General features: G+C 41.8%; 1 protein-coding gene across 1 annotated transcript in view; it reads left to right on the forward strand.

Moving 5' to 3' along the window:
- The window catches only part of LOC143318636 (adhesion G protein-coupled receptor D2), an 85148-nt gene that overhangs the window by 56781 nt on the left and 6537 nt on the right, over positions 1-21830 (forward strand). Inside the window, exon 24 of the mRNA XM_076727078.1 lies at positions 11184-11266. Within this exon, the coding sequence (XP_076583193.1) occupies positions 11184-11266 (83 nt within the window). The remainder of the gene's footprint in view (positions 1-11183; positions 11267-21830) is intronic.

Here is a 21830-nt window from a genome sequence, read left to right on the forward strand (position 1 = left end):
GGCCTGCAGTTTATTGAATCTTGATAGTTCCTCTTTCAACTGAACCAGAGTACAAAACCATGACACATTTTGTTTGGAGGACCTTGTTGGAAACCACAAATGAAATACAGTGTATTTGAACATGCGCTAAAACTTGTCCAGACAAATTTCAGCACACATTAGAGTCAAGCTTTTTTCTCTGCAAGGATTGTTGTTAGTACTGTATGTATCTAAGGACGGTGCAGTGGTTACTACCCATCTTGAGCTACTTGTTTCCCTGCTGTTGTAGGACTGAATCCCACCAAAGCATTCTTCATTGTGTCTGCTTGTTTTGTCTTGCTCCCCTCAGCTTTCCAAACATGTCCAAAAGTTTCAAAAGACAACAGAGTCACAAATTGAACCAACACAAAATGAACTCAAACTGTGGCACTTTATACATTCTCGTGTATGATATATTTGAAGAATACTGGATTGATACAATTCAGTTGTAGCAGTCAGCAATCCAACATGAAACCAAACCAACAGGGACTCCTGTAACAAAGAGGTAGAGAACGCCACACCTATGATCACACACAGCCGCCAGCTAACTGCCTTTCATGTTTAACCCTGTCACCGCTCCCCTATCAAGGGTGTCACTCAAGGACCTGCATGTCCCCTGGGGGCAGGTCACCTCCCCTGGGCCAAACAGTTTACTGCTCCCCCCACCCCACTTCATCACCCCCCTCTCCGGCAAAGAGGAGACACTGCACTCTCTCTTAGTAAATATTCGTTGTGCTGCACATATGCGCACAAAATCTTTATATAAAAATGCATCAGGACAATTCCGTCCTTCCTTCTTCTCCTGCATGTGTTTACTATGCATTTTAATACACATGTGCGCGTACACACATGTCTTAACACAGCACTAAAGCATTCACCACTACTACCATCGTGCAGCTGCCAACAGCACCTCTAAACCAATATCTGCACCTCCACCCCTTCCCCCCCAAGAACATTTTTCCATCGTCCTCATCTCAACAGCCCATGGCAACGACATAGCCAGCAGCTTACGACGAAGCAAAGTGGGGAAGAGGAAAGGGGTAAGGGGGGGAGTCGGGCCGTAGATCAGGGCAGGGAGGATGGCGGCGCGACCAGGAGGTGACAGGGAAATAACATCCCTTTCTCCTCAATCGACAGGGGCCATAACTCCTGCCTCTCCAGGGACAGATTGAGAAAGGCAATAGCCCAAGGGGCTGTGAAGCACGGATGCTTAGGAGAATTGAAAGTTAAAAGAAAAACGCAGTTTGCCGAGCCACTGCCACTGATTCAGCCGACAGCACCACTCTTTGCCACTGGAATTTTCTTATTCCATCTATTTTTTTTATTATTTTTTTTTTAAGATGGCAGTAGAAAGGCCCAAGTGGCATACTGTCCATATGAATTATCAAACAATAAATCTCAGGGGTTTTGTTGTGTAGTAGGTTCCCCAGTTTTGGAGAGTTTTCTGCGCTTGCTGAAATTGGTGTGAGAATGAATCTCTTCGTTTTCAGTGACCTGAGGTGCTTGCCTCCTCAATTGGCCTCCTGTTTCTTTCTTTTCTTTCTTTTTTTTTTTTGTTATTTCAAAAATGTGGCAGAGGTTAATAAGATGAATGAACTCTTTCTTAAGAGATTAGAGACTTTTTCCTTTGACTTCAGTGACACTAGTTGGTGATAAAATGGCACAAAGCCTGGCACTGTTTTAACACAGATAGTAACAGAATGTAGTGCCAGACATTTGTGTCGTGCGCTGAGTGTGGCAGTCCTGATGTGGGTGCACTATGAATATTCCACGGACAATGTTAAAATTTTATGTGTGCGTTACCGCCTTTGAAACAACAAGTCAACAACAAATCAACAGCATATCACTTACATGTCTGACTTTGGCAACTCCTAGTGGTAGAATCAGAAAAGACACTGATTTAGTAAAGTTTGGATGCTGTGTAAAACATAAAAAGCAGAATTCAATCATTTAGAAACCAGCTGTTACCAACAACAGTTTTATGAAGTGTTCTGAGCCCATGTACTAATTTCCTTTATACAGTCATGTGTTCACAAAGTGGTGAACCTCGCTCCATCCTTGCTTCTGAACGACTGAGTCTTTCCAGGATGCCCCTTTCATACCCAATCATGATACTATCACCTGTTACCAGTGAACCTGTTTACCTGTGGAATGTTCCAAACAGGTGTTTTTGGATCATTCCACATCTTTCCCAGTCTTTAGTTGCTCCTGTCCCAACTTGTTTGAAATGTGTTACAAAAATCAATGAAGTTGATGAGGTAAAACATTAGATATATTGTCTTTGTACTGTTTTCTAACTGAGTATATGTCAAAAGGATTAGCTAATTATCACATCCTGTATATTTTACACAGCTTTCCATCTCTTTTGGAATCAGGTTTGTAAACTAATTCCTGATGCTGACGTCCCATCAGAGCTGTGAAGTTAAAAGCACACTATAACTGACTGTGTAGTGTCGACGATCAAACCTCCAGTGGGCCTTTTACCAAGAATGCAGTTTTTCTGCAGTGCTGGTTTGATGTGATACTTTTTTGGCTACCTTATAACCACAAAGGCTCAAAACTGGAAAAAGGGGGACATATTGTAAATTACTGTACATGTTGTGGATTGTTGGTGTGTGTAATGCAGATTACCTTATATAGTGAGGTACAGTCTTTGCAATGGTTTAATAATAGTCTGATATTGCAAATCACACGATTTAACTGCTATGTGATTACACAGTGAGTGCTGCATCAGCAAAGGAATCACAGCTCCTCTCACTCTCTGTTTTATCTTTTTTGTCTCAAACTCTTTCTTACTTTCCCCCCACTGTCTGCTGTCTCACTTTTCTCTTTTTCTGCTCACTAAAAATTTCCTCTCTTTCTTCTTTCTCCTCCTTCCCTTTTCTTTTTCCCTTCTCTTTCTCTCTCTCCCTGCTACCTCTCTCTCTTTTCGTCTTGTTCCATACTCCCCGTCACTCCTTACACCCCTCCACAGCTACATTCCCCTGTTTGGAGTTGGTGGGAGGGGAGCAGGCGTGTAGCCGCTTTTATAGCCTGATCAATTTTACAGTGGCTTATTGAATAGCTTTTAATGCCCTTCTTTATTTTCAGTTGTAACCCACAGTGTCTGCCGCTCCAGGGCTGATGTGATGGCTCGCTGGAGAGAGAGAGACAATAAATTTTAATACATCGTCTCTGGAAAATTACACATGTTTAATCATTGATTTTTATTGGCTCATCATGATAACATTATCTCAGTGGGTGAGGGTGGGAAAAGACCGGCTCATAAAAGAAAAGAGGTTGAGTTAGTTATGACATTTTAAAGAGCGAAGTTGACAAAATGAAATGTTGGCATAACCAACTTCCTTTGTCTAATATACAGTGTATTGATTGGCTCTGTAACTATTATATACACAGACAATTTCATGCAGTAACCATTTTAACAAGTGGAACTAGATTTTTTTTCTCTTCCTGTTTGTGGGTTTGTAAGACTAAATGTCAGCTATGACCATATTTTTATTGGCCGAGGAATTTTAATATACTGTTTGCATGATTTCTGATGGGGCTGTAAGAAAGTAAAGTTGTCAAATGACACTCAGAGTTCAGCAAAGACAGCTGCTGGTTGACATTTAGAAAGGCTTTTTTTGTTGAAGGCCCTACTTTTTGCTATCAAGGTTTCCAAAACAAAATGTTCCACCTTGTGAAATATGTTACCACTAAGTTTATGCAGTTCATTTTAATGAGTAAAAGTACATGTAGAATACCTTTTCCACACATTCTTTATCCCTACTGTACATAATGCCTTTAAAATATTTTAAAAAAAACTTTCTCTCTTCTCTTCCTTCCTCCCCCTCCTTTCTTTTGCTCTGTTTCCCATTGATTAAAATCTTGTAAGACAGAAAAACATTTTCAGAATTTTTATTGGATTTTTTAATGTCACATATTGTTTAAAAAAGAATATACAAAATTTGACTGCTGTCTTATAAGTGAAATTTTTAAATTGAAGCAAAATTGAAATGCAATTTGATTAAATTAACATATGTTATTTGTTTCCATTACACAACACTTTAGCAAACACTGTAGCAACCAACTGCTAATGCACTGTATTTGAAATACTGATGTTGATCTTAGTGTGGCCTACATCCGCTGTGACTTCACACCAACAACTAGAGTGCAAGAAAGGTGAACTTTGAATGTGTGTGTGCCAAGATTTATCGGCTGCATATAAAGAAAATATCAGGATCATTAAGTCCAACTCTGCTGCCATCAAGCTGATGAAAGCTGGCAAACGCGCAGACTGAATAATCCCTGGTGTGTGTGTGTGTGTGTGTGTGTGTGTGTGTGTGTGTGTGTGTGTGTGTGTGTGTGTGTGTGTGTGTGTGTGTGTGTGTGTGTAAGGGATGGGATGAGGTAGATTGACTTCTAATATAAACAGTAGACGTGTCTACTGACATCCGTATAGCTGTGCCCTTTGTGTCCCCGCCTGGCAACCTCATTCTCTCCTTGTCTGTGTGTGTGTGTGTGTATGTGTGTGCGTTTCATAGAAGGGGGGATTGTTGTACTATGTGTCTGCAAACAAGATTACAATGCTGTATGTTCTGGTTCTTGTATGTGTGATCTTGTGTGTTTGCAAATGCTGCGTTAAAGCTCGTGAGTGTGTGTGTGTGTGTGTGTGAGGGTCTGTGAGTGTGAGACAATGAGCTTGGGTAAGTGAGGGGGAAGTCGGTGGACCTGTGTGTGTATACACAAATTTCTCGCTCTCTCTTACACACACACACACAGCCCACATAGAACACACACACTGGGACGGGTTAGCCCTCCTCCACACCGGCACCTGCTCCGCTGAAGGTGAAAGAAGTGCTCACTTGAGCTCATTGAAAAGTAGATGTGACAGTAAATTTTTCAGGCCCTTGTGAGATGGGAGATCTTGTTATAGCAGTCAGGATGGGGGTCAGGGCAGTGGCTGCTTGATGATTGAGGAAAAGAGAAGTAAATTCATTCTGCTTCGGGCACTTTGTCAAGTGCCAGTAGCTTACTGTTGAGAGCCACTCACCCATCACCGTGTTACGGCCCCAGAGGTCACCTCCACCGCCATAAATCTGCCTCGCCTGCTAAACCTACTGCCTTCCCCCGGCTGAGCACGGGCAGGGAGAGAGGCTGCAGCTGCTGCTCCTCGTAGTCACTCAAATGAAAAAAGGCAGAGGGGAGAATATAGATTCTGCTTTTGATGCTGCTGATGGTGTAAGAGCAGGACACGGGGTGCGCCGTGCCACAGGGGGGATGTGTACGTTTGGACTAATGGTTGTGTTGTGTGTGAGTGTGTGTGAAAAGATAGATGGATTATGGATATGTGTTTGTAGAGAGGGGCATTTTTTTGTGTGTGTGTAACAATAGGGGCTTGCATTTGTTTGCATACTCATTTTGTTATTGGGAGTCACACCATGTGTTTGGGTGTTCAGAGGTTTTTTTTTTCTGTGTTTTTTTTTTTTTTTTTTTTTTAGACTGCCTGAAAGTGATTATTTTAAAAACAGAATTGTGCACAAACATCATGAGGACAGAAAAATAAAACAAAAAAAGACTTGTTGTAAGTGATTTTCGCATGGTTTTTTTTTTTTTTCTGACAGAAATAACTAAAGCCAATATTCATTTACCACAGTGATTCCTGCATCGCCTCACTCTTCCCTGCACAGCATGCTCATCAGCCCACACAAGTCAAAAACCCAGAGGAGGGTGCAGAGAGAAAAGGTGAAAAGAAGAGGCATTGTAGAAGATAGAAGCAGATCCGGGAGATGAGATGATGAGAAAAATGAGACAGAAACTCAAGAAATGTGCAGACGACATAGTATTGGAGGGCAACATTTTCTATCCTTCTTCTAAACAAAGTAAAAGAATATTGAAAAGTTGAGCAGTATAGCCAGTGTCTCTCCAACACTACTGCCTATTGCCTCAGTACAATCTAATATTACAATGTTTTGTGGTCGCAGCAGCAGCAGCAGCAGCAGCAGCAGCGGCGGCGCTCTCCGGTGTTGTACACTGCAGCTGTACTCAGCTGTTAGTAAATGCAGTGCTAAAATAGAAAACCTGCATGGACTCAAAATGTTGCAGTCATGTTGGTAATTAACACATCACCCTCTTAGTTTGAGTCCAGAAAACATGAAGCTACACATTAGAGAATAATATGTTCATTGCTGTAATCACACGGAACGGTCCAGGAGTGCCACATTTTTTTGAAATGGTGCTGATTTCATTTTGGGCCGAAGCCCACCAACAGTGGTTGATGTTGAGCCATTTTTTTCTCATGAAATGTAAGATTGGTGGTTCCTTCAGCTGTTTGGGTTTTTCTTGCCAAGCCCTGCCAGCATACTCTGTAGACTTCATTAGAGGTTCCTCCAAGATACAAAGACAGCACAAATCTATGCTTATGCTTAATGAGGACCAGAAAAAAAAAAAAAATCTTATATCACAACTGAAAAACTAATCTATGGGAGAAGTTTTTCTCTCTTTTTTTTTTTTTTTAAGCAATAGAGTTCATGAACCCTTCATACAGAGTTCTCTTTTTTGGTCACTTTTGGCTCCAACATTTAGACTCACAAAGGTTGGACTTGTTGGAGTGTGGGTTGGACTTCAGTTTCAATGCTTATCCTCGTATTCTTTCACAGGGTCACACACAAACAGACACCAACCATACACGAAACCATAGGGGTTCCTGCTCTGCCTTTTCCTAAATTGATAAATTGCTCTGTCATGAAATTATTGATATCTTTTTCCATGTGCTAACATTTTTCTGGGATGGTGGTAGAGGACTGAAGTCAGAGGAGGAAAAATGATCTGGATCTGGTTTAGCTGTCTGTGTGTTTATGTGTGTGTGTGTGTGTGCGTGTTGTTTTCTGTACACATGTGTACAGAATGTGAGTGATAGGCTTCTTCTTTAAAGTGTGTTACCGTGCACCATAATTACACCTGCCCCGACTATGTGTGTGCATATGTATTTAACTACCCGTGTGTATGTGTGTGCATGCACCTTTCAGGCTTGTAGAGTTTGAGCGCCAGCCTGCTTTCAATATAGCCTCTTATTAGGTGGTGATTATCCTGCCTGCATCTGGCTTCTTTCAGCCTTTGACTGGAAGTTGGAGAGGCCAGGGGCACCCTGGGAAGAAAGGAGTGAAAACTTCCTGAACCCAGTGTTCACCCCCCAGCCCTCACCTCCAGTGTACCCCTCAACCTCTCAAAGAACCACCTTATAGTCGCACTGGTGTTTTTTTTTTTTTTTTTTTTGATGTAGGCCGGTGAAGCTATTGCAGAAGGTAACTTCCAATTAAGCTGTGTGTCACTGCGTCATGTGTCTGTCCTGAATTAAGCCTGACATGAATGGACTCACGGCCCACAACTTTCCCAAATTTGTACTGCAGAAAATCCTCAAGTTTACAGACACTGTGTCTTCTCAGGGCTTCAGTTTTATTTGTTCCAATGAGAAACTGAATGAAAGCACAATACAGTAGCAATTTAGCAACCATCTTATACAGTGGCCAACACGGAAGTGCCAAACACAGAAATTCCTCGAGGCTGGCTCCAAAACTGAGTCAGTCTCCATAGATCTCATATTAAAATGCTCAACCTCTCTAACCTCTAACTGAACTGTACAGGGGGTGAATTTACGTAACTCAGTCATTTAAATCATATTAAGGCTTAAAGTTAAAATAACTATGGATAACTTTAAGTTTTGGGTGACAACTAGCTGCTAATTTCAGCAACCAAGCTTCATTCAGCGCACTTCAGCTCCACCCACGCTCCACCTCTTTATCCATTTTTGGATTAGCCAGGAGTTTGCCGGAGTCAGGCACTGCCAAGATGGCAACTACCGGAGTCACCATCACTGAGCTTCACACTGGAGTTTCAGAAACCTGCGGGTGATGTCACGGAGACTATGTCCATTGTTTTATACAGTCTGTGGGTTATTCACAAGCTAGTGGGGAAATGCATTAATATGCCTTTCCTGTAATGCTGAAATAGCTGACTGTATTGAGGTACAAAGGGCAACTCAAAGCTACTCTTAAGAAATAAAATGTAAAAAGAATAATGTCCAAAAATACACCCTAGTCTAGCCTCCAAAAGCAGTTGATAAGCACTGTACTTTAGCATTGATCCTTAGCCTGCCCTTTCAACACAGACACATGCATGAATACAGTTTCCTATTCCCTTACTCCTACTGCTAATAATAAACTGATACAGCACCCCTGGAACACCATGATCTAAAAAAAAATACTCTGTGAAGCAGAAAAGGGACAAGGAAAATAACAAGAAACAGAAGCAAAAGAAGAAGAAATAGATAGTAGACAGAGAGAAAACGGTGTGGCAGGATCCCGAGGGCCTGGCTGGGGACTTTGTAAGGGCCCATACATCAGCTGTCACCCGATGGGCTTCCAAAGAGCCACAACAGAGAAACACAATAGACTGGACAGATGGTCCCAAACAAACTGCAGCGGGTTTGATGCTATTAAAAGCTGTTTACCTCATGCCAGACGCCAGCGCGTGTGGTGGATGCATTGTATGATCATTTCAGAATGACTGCGTGTGCGTGTGTATGTGTGTTTGACGACCAGCTTCTGGTGTTACAACAAACGTGGTGTGTGGTGTGTTTTCAGCCACCAAATGACCATTCGTAGCTTGAGGATGATGTGTGTGAGTGTGTGTGTGTAGGTTTCTCATAATTAAGATACAATCAAAGACACGTGATGGTGAAAAAAATCAGTGTGAGGATTGATTTACGCGCAGTGGACGCCAGCCAACTCCACAGGCCATGACGAACTTTTGGCTGATAACCAATAACCAGACAACTGTAAAACAGACCCCCCACCCCCCCTTTCTCTGTTACTCCCTCCCATCCTCTCCTCCTTCCTATCCCCTTCATCTTCTCTCCTAAAGAGCAACTCTGACACCTCAGAATGATGAACTCCTTCAATGCGCTGACCTTTCTCCTTCGGACTAGTCACCCGCCCTCCTGCCCTCGTCCATGTAGATGAGACAGAGACAGATGAAGATATTTTGCAATGTGCGTGCATGGTGTGGGTGTCAGTGGGGATGGTGGGCGGGGGTGTCACGCAGTGACACAGTGAAATTAGTTTTCGTGTTGGTGGATGGCGGCCGACCCACCTTCAGATCAGCAGTCAACCAGGGAGATTAATCCAGACACAGGAGGCCTGTTGGAGAGCAGTCATGACAGGCCCTGAACGAGAGGAGAGAGACAGGCAGGTAGACAGACAGATGGGGCGGATGGGTTCATGACAATGATATACCTGCTGAGATTGTGTCCATATATCTATGTATGTAACTTTCAGGTTTAACATACAGATTGTTGAACTGCTGGGGACATGAATAATGTAAAGACCAAGTTTCCCCACCACGACATGTAAAAGTATCCCAAATCAAGCATCATGAGGACAAACAGTCACCGTCCACAGTTTAATCACTTGCTTATAATTAAAATGAAAGTTCACATCCTCATGATGTCATTCTGAGTTTATCATATATCGGCAGCCACAGCCCAATGACAACAGCTGACTCTGCTAATATTCATAGTAGCTAATCTTACAGTCCTCCCTCTGTTTTAAAACTATTTTTCCTCCCATTATCACAAGGGATGTGGAGTTAAATACCAGCTCCTTGTGAAATAACCCTAGAAACATGAGAAACTAGCTTATGCAGGGTGGGGGGAGTAATAATATCCAATAAATTAGCTGAATTTTGCTAGTTAGGGTTTCTCAGCCTGCTAGCCAGAATTTTAAACTTGGTGACACTAGCACCTGAGCAGGAATGTTCGTTAACTCTCTGAACTCGATTGATGTAATTTGTTTCAAAATTTACACTCAATATTTTCATACAAACTGTTGAAATCAGCAATCAATGGTATCTCCATGTCCATTATGAATACATTTCCATAAATAATACATAGAAGTGCTTCACAGTAATCTCCACAGCTGTATTAATCGTTTTTAGTGAGCAGAAAAATGAGACGATACGATGTTACAGAAATGGTTTTCATTGACTATGTGATAGCAAGGTGACGTTGTGATTAGAGATAATTGTTCCGCTGGATCCAAGCAGTGACCCTGATGTCAGTCAGCAGTCATCTGGCCTCTTGAGGTATCCTTGAACAACCCTTACAGTGCCTGCTCAGTCATTGTAAGACAATCCAGATCAGAGCATCTCCTAAGTGCCTGAGATGTAAAATGAGTGTCAGAAGTTGATGAATATGGTATCATTAGCCATGCTTGTCTTGCCCTCTTCGTTTTCTGCTTTAATTGGCTCCGATTTATAATCCTCCACCTTTGGGCCATCCTTTGTAATTCTGTCTTGTTTCCTTCTATAATTGGTTCAGATCAGTGCATCTTACAGGTCACATAGAGGGGAGAAATCCTTGAATCATTTTCATTCTATTTAACCTGACTCATATTTCACACGGACAGTACAATACTTTTGTTTTGTTATTCCAAGAGTTCTGCTTTGTTTGTGCCATTTGGGTTAACTGGCACCTACACATTTAGGTTAACTGGCACCTACACACACACGTATTTTGAACTGTTGAATTATTATCCTGTTTTTCAAGATGAGTTCTGAATTGGAAGAGAACTATTCATTCTTACTAAATGCTTAAATGACACATGGTAAGCCAGCCATAGGAGAGGGAGCAGTTTAAGTTCTGAAGCTAACCCTTCCTTCAACTACTTCTGGGAAATTAAAATACAACATTGTGCTGAATTTGGCATTTAATTGATGGTCCAAATGCCTGTGTGTTTGTTGGGGATATGCAGCACATGCAAATGAATGAGTAAGAGCAGACTGAGCCTCTGTTGAATGTTGCTCTTGGATGTCGTCTGTATAGTTATTCAGTACAAATATGAAATATAAAAATTACACCCACAATGTTGTGTTAGGATTTACAGGGTAATAGCTGGTTTGTAAAATATGCATACAATTCTGTCATGTCTTATTAACTTCAAATATTTAATAATGGTCTTTTATATGTTATTATTCATTGCAACATGACTTTAAGATACCCCTGCTCACTTACTCGCTCCAAGCACGTGTCCTTGTGTGTGTGCATGTGTGTATTCGGTTGCTTTTCGGTAGAGCTGAACAGTATTGGCAGAGCTAACTACGTGTCTGTCTGTGTGTATGTCTGTCTTCAGGTCAGCTGTCCATTCCTTGTGTTCCAGAGAGGCTAGAAAATCCCATGAGCCACATGTCCAAAGGCATTCATCTGCAAAGAAAGGTAACTGGTTTCACACACAGACATACCCACAACAGGGTGTATCAGTCACTTTACTGGGACTTTGAGCTTTGGGGGCAGTTCAGGGGGGTCAACAGCACATTTGATCTTTGACCTCGGGACAAAAAACAGACTGAAGTCAGTGGCTGAGCGGTTATTGTGTTGGGTTGACACACAGCAGCTCTGTCAGTACACTTCAGTTTGATTCACTTCAGTCTGATTAAGCTTCATTTCCAGAACTTACAACAAATGAGTGATTATCTGCCATGAATGTAAATAAATACAAAGACATGATAAAACATTGTACCATTAAATCTAAACATTTCAGCCTTCTAACAGTGTTCTTGAAAAAAAAAAATATGAGGCCATGCACATCTTAATACTTGATTATTAAGTAAAGTCAAATTAAATGAGTTTTGCCCTTTATGTTCCTTCCTGCTACACAACGATGACATAGAATCACACTCATTCAGAATTATTGACACTGGTTATTTTAGTCACCCATTTCATTTGATTTTTATATTGTTAAACGATAGAAATAATGTTCAAATTATCTAGTTTAGTATTTAGTGCTTTTTCAAACATGAATTGCTTTTCACTTATTAATCAACGAACAGCAGATATCGTTTCTCCTTTTCCAAATCCAGAGTAATCCCCACCCCCCACCCCCCCAAAAAACACCAGTGTCCCTCCAAACTTATGTAAAACCAAACTTCTTTGCAGAAGTCCCATTCTCTCTCCCACTCACGCTCTCTCACACAAACCCTGACAGTGCTTGACTGACTGCTTCTCCATTGAAACAAATTGGAGCCTCCGACTCCCTGATCAGACTCTGCATGTCCCCGTCCCCCTGGTGGCCAGCACTAGAACCACATCACACATCACCTCATATTTCCTTTAACAAGTTGCTTGAATTCATGCTAAATTTAAAGTGTATTATATTCCATATTGCTGAAAATCTGAGTCAGTCTGAAGTTACATAATCTGATGATGAACAAACTTTATAATGTTGAATGTGGCTGGAATAACTGTAAATAAGAGAGAGCACTTTAGATAAATTACCGTTGCTTTGGTGTCTTTGCCTTTGTTTATCCAGACAAGAGTCCACTGAGGATCCTCTGCACTTTAGATTCATACACTAAGAGGTTAAGTACCCAAATCAAGGACACACGAGTGGTTATTCTTAACAAAGGTGAGAGTGTTAATCACTTTACCTTCTGAGGTTTTTGCAGTTGATCTAAGCCCACTTCTCAAAACCTCCAGTCCAGCGGTTTTCAATCCTGTTTTTATGCCACTAAGAAAACTGCAATTCCCTGTTAAAAAAGTTAGATTAAATTATTCTGCATGGCGTGTTGAAAAAGATGGCAAGGGTTGATTATTTGAGCATCTGTGTTCATTTAATGTCACAACACAAAACTCTTTGAGAAGAGAGATTTTTTTTTTTTCTTTTTTTTTTTTTGAATTAAAGGGCTGCTCTAGTTTATTCTGTCCCTCAGTAAGCAAACCTAGCTCTGACTCATCAGTGAAAGTGGGATAAATGTTGAAAATGAAAAACAGCAGCGCAGTCCAATATTGAAAGCAACTCATGTGCATCTCCGCTCCCTTGATAACACAGGAAATGATACGCAACCGTACTGAGAAAAACAAGACAGAAATGGCCTCAGTTGAGAATGATTACGAGTTCATTTAAATCTAAAACAAGAGTTTTTTTTAAACAATATAGCTCATTGGGCATTTTTGCTTTGAGGCAAATGCGACTAAAAGCGGACTCCGAAATCAAATTACTTCTTCAGCGCTCCACTTTCTCTTTCCCTCTGCCTCTTTCACCCTTGGCGAACTGCTACCACACAACAACTTCCAACTGTCCTACCTCCGATGTGATCGAAGCTGACTTCTCTCTCCACCCAGCTTTGTTTTTCTTCGCAGCCGTTGGGTGGTCCGTGTCTCTCGCTCCCTCTCCCTCTCTCTCTCTCTTTCCCACTCTATCTCGCTCTCTCTCTCGCTCATTGTCAAGTTCACAGCGTCTGTTTCTCTTTGAGTGCTATGGGACCCAGGCATGGTCCGAAACTCAATCCCAGAATATACACAATTAAGTTCACACCAGAGGTTATTGGGTGGAAGTGTGGTCTCATTCCACAAAATGTGCGAGTCAGTCAAAGGATAGGAGGGTGTGAGTGTTTATGTGTGGTTGGTTAGTTGGTCAAGGTTGACTAAATGATATGAGATGGTGTGTGTGTGTTGTCGGGGCGGTCCTCTGGTTTCAGCTCAGGCTAGGGAGACTCTGTACGGGCTGGCTGCTGCCATTGGAGACTTTGCCTTGAGAGGTCGTGCCGTCCAGCCGCGATTAAGATAAGGTTTTAGTAAGTGTGGCAGATGTTTTCAGCTACATTTGATTAATGATGTGATTTATGTGGCTGGATTGTTGTTAGGCACACCTCATTTTGTAGAAATATGACATATACCCTTAGCTTGTTTATCTACATAGAGTCTAGGATACTTAGTGTTTCAGAAATGTTCAGTGATGAGTCATTTTCCAAAACATTCTGATTTGGAAACAAGTGAAAAGTAATGACAAACGTTATGGAGCAGATTTCTTCATTTATCTTCCAGTTCAATCTACTTTTAAACCCAATGAAACTGTGATTATACTTTTTTTCATCTTTATAATACGTAAAATTTTTTCCAATCCAAATGAGAAACGCAGCGTTTTTGAAATGAGCCGACATTTTGAAAGAATCCACAGGCTCGTGAGTTGGGTTGCATTAAACAGACACACAGTATTCCTGGTTTTACCCTGCTGAACTCACCCCAGTTGACCTTTTCCAGCCTGCTGAGTGTTTCAGTGTTGGACCAGTTAGCCATCGCTCCCTCTGAGTACCACTCACACGCGATTGGGAGTCCCATGACGGGCCAGCTGGAACCTTCAGTCCACAACCCCCCCCCCCCCAACACACACACAGACACGAATCCTCCATGGAGCCCCCACTGGCCAGCCAGCCTGTCAGTCATTCAGTGGGAGGGTTATGAATGTGTGTATGTGTGCGTGTGCGTGTTGAGGGTGTTGTTGGGGCATCCTGTTTTGGCCCGTGTGCTTCAGTCCTTCCTGGCCGGGGACTGCTGGTGTCACGTCTGTCAGCTGTGGGACTAGGAAGACACGTAAGATATACAACTAAATTAAACTGATATGGGGACTTGTGTCAAAAACGTATTATATTTTTATTGCGTACTTGTCAGGATGGAAAGTTCTCTAGAACAGCATTTAGAGCATAGGACTGAAAGACTCCTGAGGGTGAGACTGTTGATGAAAAGGGTACACACCTACAACATCAACCCATCCATGGGCTGTGATGTCTTAATCCAAGCATCAGTCCAACATCAGGTTTTGCCATTATCAGTGCAGTGCCAGCAAACAAGCAGCCACACGTACCAGGTGTTTGTTGTAGATGTTGTCGCAGATTTGAATTAAAAAATCTCTCAAATTGTGTTCATGCCCCTTTGCCAATAAATGTGTTCACAAAGGATCACTTAAAACCAACTGCCTTTAAAAACGGAAAGCAGATTTCTAAATATTATTGAAATGTTTCAGATGTTTTTAGAGTAAACCCATTCCCTAAAAAAATATAAATCAATGTAAAGTTTTATAGTTAACCAAGACTAATTACTGATCAACCCGACCACATATTTGCTCTAGCTCACTGCGAGACCCAATAAAAAGCTTTTAAAATACCCTCCAGCACATCTAAAGCTATATATAACATTTTGTAAATCGGTAGATGTTTGATGAAGTGTTTTACACTTTCCTGTGAAGAAAACATGCTCCTGACTTCTGTGAGCACCAAAGAAATGTGATGTATTTATGGTGAAATGCCACACTGAGCCTTTCACAGACACTATTTATCTGTGAGTGACAGAGACTTGAAAAGATCTATTTTCACCTTTTTCTGTACTTTTAATCAAGGGTAATCTCATTTTCCCTTGAGAGGGGTAACCTAGTACTATTTGCATGCCTGCTCTCTCACGTACACATAAACATGCACAATTTAAGATGTTTACAACACACACACACACACACACACACACACACACACACACACACACACACACACACACTCCCTCAGAGAAGTATGTCTTGGGGGGAACAGCAGTCATGTTCCATTAATCTGAAGCAACCAGTGGTGATTGATCAATTAGCCCTGCTTAAAGCTGAGGCTCAGGCTGATCAATACCACTGATCACCAGCCAAAGGTTTTTCATTAAGACCTGCTGCTCTGCATGAGTAGACTCCATTAGCATGGACCAAATGGGCTGTGAGGAATGCAAATGCTGGAGTGAAAAGACACACACACAGACACACAGACACACACACACACACAGACACACACACACACACACAGACACACACACACACACACACACACACACACACAGAGGCCACATAGCTTTGCCCAATATCTAGTGTTCATGTACAGTTAGTTATAGATTGTTTAATATCACACTCTCTATCTGACATGATCTTAATACAAGTTGTAAATTGGAATCACAAATGTATCATTTCTTGGACATTTACTCTTGCTAAATTTGATTGGATAATCCAGTTTTTATATCCTCCTTCTTTATATTGCAAAAATACTGATTATTTTTAGGTTAAATGTTGAGTTTAGTTCTTAAATGAGGTGTTCTCCTCTCTGAAAATGTTCAGCAAAATTCACCTCCAGCATTTCACGTAGCCACATTTTCCAATCCCGTGGAGATATCTGGGAATTTCAAATTTCAAATTGGTAAAGTATTTAATGGTGAAATCATTTTCAGTCATGTTCTTCGTCTTGCTGTGTTAAATAAACAGATTTTGAGGTATTTAGAGAAGGAGAGCTTCTGGGTATGCCTGCAAAGAAAGTAGATGCATTGTTACTGCAGTCAAACATTATCTCCAGCTCAGACAAGCTTGCTCTGGGTTTAGTCCAATCAGATCGCAGGTCATTTACAAACAGCTTTTCAGAGCCAATTGAGAGCTCTGCTCTTCCACCTGTCCCCAGTTTGGTCCAGTTTACATTAATTCTTGCTTAACTGGTTGTATTTGATACCTTTTTTTTTTATGAGAATTGATTGTTGTTCTTAGGTGAAAAAGTCAGATCCATCTCTCATGATTAATTAACTACTTTTTGGGGTTGTTGATGACTACTAAAATAAATGCAGCAGCTATGAATGCCTTGCATACGGAGACTGTCTTGTGACCATAATGTCACAAACAGCACTCATAAGCTTTTAGCTCACAAACACACAAAGCAAACTCTTTCCTAATACTGTCTTACTCGTATGATGGTCTTGGTAAGAATGGCCGGAAAAATAATGTTCCAAAATACAAACATATATGAGTCATCTTTATTGGACCATCATGGGCATGTCCGTTAGTATTTCTCTTTCATCCCACTCATTGTCAGCCTTTTTTGTTGGTTACCTGCAAAACAGCGGATGTTGCTGCAACACGGCGATATTTCTGATGCACGACCCCATCAAACCCACGGGATCATCCGTAGCTTAAAATACAAAAACATCGGACCGCTAACACTGACAGACTCACCTTTCTCACCCTTTCCTAACCCCCAGTGGAGCACGAAGCCATTGTTTGACTCAAACAATCCTCATTGAATTAAAAACTGGCTGCATGCTTTGTTCAGTGCGGCCGATGCGTACTGCTGTCATGGGTCCTATCGTTAATGTGCCATCACTGCACCTCACATCCTTAGCAGACACAGTCAGCGCTGAGCTTATTTCCTCCATCTGTAGGTGACTGTGTGCACACATATGCATCTGTGTGTGTGTGTGTGTGTGTGTGTGAGAGAGAGAGAGAGAAAGAGAGGCTAACACTTTACAAGTGTGTCCGTAGATTGAGTGAATGAGTTACAGAGGAGGTTTGAGGGTGGGTCATTGTGTGTATGTGTGTGCGTATGAGCATTAAATCCCTCAACAGAGAAGAAAGCAGATAAGCTTTGTGGCATGATGTGCTTTGGTCGCTGGTGGAAACACCACAGAGACCTGGTGACATACACACCCACTCAGTAAGTCATTGCTCTCTGCAGAAAAAAGGCTAGCTATGTCTAATCCACTCTATGACAGACTTTGACTAAAAGCTTAAATCAGAGACGATAGTAAGGGTGACGATATTGTTTTTTAGTCATGCATATCACCACATTTTAGTTTTCAACCATAGGAAATGTTTTCAAGTCAAACCCTTACCCTTCTGAATGTTTATCAGTAATTCTTGGTAAATGTCTGGATGACTCCATCTGATTTTAGCTCACAGCTTGGCCTAATGGTTTGACAGAGCGCTTAGTCCATTAGCTTCATGCTAACACATAATGGGAATTACCCCAATGCGCTAACTGAAATATTATCCTAATAAATAATCCATTTTGCTTCACATGCTGCAGATAAAAGGACTTTTGTGCTCATACTTGCTGGCCTATATTTCCTGTGCTGTGTGAAAATGAACTCACAGCTGATGACTTCACATTGCTAACTCAGTCTACTACTGCTACAATCTACACGACACTAGCTTGGTGAGCAGACACTGCTAAATGTAGCAGTTTACTTAAAAATGGATTTTATTTACCACTTTTACGTGCAGTATAACAATGATGCTGTTGAGATAAAATGTAGAAAGACCGACTGTGACGTGCATCACATTTAGAAAATGTAATAGTTCAAAATCACTGAATCAGCACCCAGTATCGTGATAGTATCAAATCGAGTTAAGCATATCGTCCTAGCCCTAAATCCATGACAGGATCACTACAATACTACCTTTGTAAAGCCTAATGTTCCATTTTCTAGGCTGTGTTTGTATTGGATTGCATTATATTTCTATTCATCTAATAACTGTAAAAATGAAAAATGAGTTGTTGTTAGGATTACAACAAGGTTCAGGTGTGGGTAAGGGCTTAGGGATAGAGTATGTCTCCAGGAAGAGATACCTCTGGTAACACATGCGTGTGTGTGTGCGTGTATGTGTGTGTGTGCGCTTGTATGTTTTAGCGGAAAGGAAGGGAGTTGGTTGCAGAGATACTGAGGCAGACAGGAAGAGATCATCCCGGTGTTACCATGGCTGGGGTTGAGCCCTCTGGCTCCCCAGGCCCATACATAGTACACACACGCAGGTTATTACCGATACACTCACACACTTTCAAATGGATCGGGATGCCAATGCACACAAAGTTACAGAGATGGATGTACTGTCTCCTTCCCCCTGGCCTCTTAGCTCTTAACTTTTTAACTCCTCAGTATTTGTTTTGAACCTTTTTGAAAGCGATAAAAGTGTTCATCCCGCCTGCCCAGCTACATGCTTACACATACACACTCCTCTGTGACCATTTACACTGTCCAAAGAGTTTGATGGGTTTTTGCATGGATTGCATGGCAGCAGAATGATATTTCCGTGAGCCGTGGGTGGGTGGGGGTGGGTGGGATGGATGGACGGATGACACCCGTATCCATCCCCACTGGGGAGAGGAAGTCCCTATCAGAACACAACAGGAAAGAGACAGAGCAAAAACAAGCGCATGTCTTTTTGGACATTAAATCACTTCCTGTAGGGCTCTGGCTGCCTCCCCCCTATCTTCAGCCTCCACCTCTCAGCCCAGTTCAGCTGGCCTTTTGGCAGACAGAGAAATTGATCATGCCTCTTCATTTGTGTGTGTAAAAAGTGTGTGTGCTGCTGTGGGTACCTCTCTCAGGTATTGCACTGATGAGTCAAATAACTCATCAATAACAGAGAGAGGAGGCTTGAGACCCCATCAGACAACTGTATTTTTATCTTTAAACAATACAAAACACCTTTGCTTCAAAACTAGAATCTGTTGCCTTACGGCTACAGCGTATAGATATGTACATACGTATATGTATATGTAACACTGTGCAGCTTGTCAATCTGATTTATCACTGTGACTTGCAGATGTGATGAGTATTGTAGGATGTAAGTGCTGTATAAATCCCTGCACCCTGACAGATCACAAGCCCCAAGTCTGGACCTAATGCTTTGATCTTCATCCAGGAACAAAAACAATGAGACAAAAAGGTTTATCTGTGGCTGGTGCAGGAAAAGGCATTTTTAATGGTGACAGGAAAAGACAATGACCACAGTTTTCTTTCAAGACACAAACACCAGCCTCACTCTGACTGGCTTGTCATTTTCCAGGTTGTGTGAGATAGTGAATGGCTCATTGTAAACATCAGACATCTTGAGCAGATCTCATATGGATTTAGAAAATGTAGCTCTTGCACAATGCTGTCCTCGTCCAGGGCACAGCTGTAGAAAATATGACTTCCTTCCTGTGGGCAATTTCCTGTTTATGTCTGAATTCAGGTCAATAGAGGGGAATAGTGGTCGCTACACCATCCACTGTCATCCTTCCCCAGAGGTGACCCCAGTCCTGATGATGCAGGATGCTCCAGAGCCCAGTGTTTTGAACAAAATACCTGTCTTTCTGCTCCTCTAGTTTTTTAATTTTCTCCCTTCTCTCTGTCAATGAATGAAATCGAGATATATCCACAAAATAAAGTGTACCAAAATGGATAACTGCTAAACAGCCTCTTTCATCCACAAAACACAAAAATTAGATATAACGTTATTTGCATTTTCTGCTCCCCACAAGATGTAAGAGACCCCACCCCAGCCCCCAGTCTCCCCAAAAAAATGTCTCAATTGCACACACATGGACCTTCCTGAAGTGCCCTGTTTGTTTCATTTTCTGCTGATTTGCCTAAAACGGGCAGCGGCCGCTGCTGTGAATGTGTAATTTAAGAGCTCATGTTCCCCTCTGTGCGATATGCAGTGGTTGGGAGCATGGACGGGCTTGATGAGGGGGGTCCGATGGTGGGGTCGGGGGAAATTGGGGGCGGGGGGGGGGTTTATGGAGACCCCTAGGTCTCCGGGCGCAGTCATTAAGATGGCTCCTCGGTTTGGAGATGAGAAAGCATGCTCGGCACTCTGGGCTCATTGAAGATGCTCCCCTGCCTACTTGGAGCATCCATTATTTATGAGTTTTTACAAATTTCAACTGACATTTTTATCAGTTGTGGATGTCTGTTTCTGATTTGGCTGTGCAGGGTGTGTCTGTCCTCCTGCTAACAAGATGAAAATATTGGTCAAATACAACTGCTGGGTATTACAAAGCAAGGATTTTACTGTTGGGTGCAGGTTTCTTATTACTTTTATGCTTGACAGTGGTTTCAGAGAGGATAGGAAGTAAGTGAGGGGTTGTATTTCAAACCGTGACATATTAGGTGGTGACACAAAGAATAGGCTATTAATCACCCCCGCTTTAACATTCTTGATAACATCAGAAGAAAGTAGAATAGCTGCTCCTATTGCCAAATCCACTGCAATAATGCAATAATAACTCCAAAGCTATTTGACTTTAAGTTTTCTCCTTGGCTTGTAGACTGCACAGTTGAATCCAACTACTCTTCAGCAGATCAAGTTTGGCCTTTTAACCGTGCAGTCAGTCAGTCTGTGAATAAATATACTGAATGATTACTTTTAATACTTTTCTGATTCTATGTCATTTTTAATGTGTAACACTGAAGAAAAGCAGGAAAATACAATATGAAGGTAGAAGCCAACAAGGACTACCATTATTATTATGAATATGTCGTGTGTGTGTGTGTGTGTGTGTGTGTGTGTGTGTGTGTGTGTGTGTGTGTGTGTGCGTGTGTGTGCGTGCATGCATGTACATGAATGAGCATCCCAGGTCTATCAGGAAACATCGTCTCTGCAGCCCACTGCCCCGACCTCGTTTGTTTGTGGCTAAGCCCACTATTGATCCGACGGCTGCCCTGTGTTTTGGTGTTCAGCCTCAGGCTCCACACAGCCTCACCTCACCTCACATCACTCACCTCACATTAGACTCAGAGCTTGATGTGCACTGTTAGGCTCTGGTACACTCCCAGAGAAAGAACTTGTCAAATGCCAGTTAACATGAGCTCTACTAGAATGCCGCCCACTCTCTGTCAATCTTGCATCTATGTGCTGGAGGTCGATTCGGCAATGCTGTGCCATCTATTATACATTTGTGTTTTTGAGAGTTGTTTTTGGAAAAAAATTCAGAAATTGTTGGTATTGTTAGTGGAACCTTGTTTAGACAGAGAAAATTCATGTTCTTCGTTTTCTCCAGCTCTGTATTTTTTCACCCATTCTGATCTTGTGGGAAAATAGTTACACAGGTGTTTTTTGTGTTACCCATTTATTTTATAACTGGTAGTAATGTGGTGTTCATGCATGAGCAATGCACTCTCTCCCTGCCAGCTGGTGGCTTTTTGCCAGACAAAATCAGCAATATCGTCCATGCTAACAACAACATTTTAGGCAAAATGAAAGACTCAAAGAAGGTTAAACAATTCAGAAGAATTCACTCATGTATTTATGATTTCCTCAGACATTACTTTAGGGCAGTTCTGAGGATGAAGTGGGGCCTGAACGTGTATCATGCTTCTGCATCAGCATCAGCTAACTGCTCATCTTCGTCCCTAGCTCAATACTGAATGAGTTGTGAGACACACAAAATGACCAGAG

This window comes from Chaetodon auriga, chromosome 3 (genome assembly GCF_051107435.1).
Source record: "Chaetodon auriga isolate fChaAug3 chromosome 3, fChaAug3.hap1, whole genome shotgun sequence".
Classification (NCBI taxonomy): Eukaryota; Metazoa; Chordata; class Actinopteri; order Chaetodontiformes; family Chaetodontidae; genus Chaetodon; species Chaetodon auriga.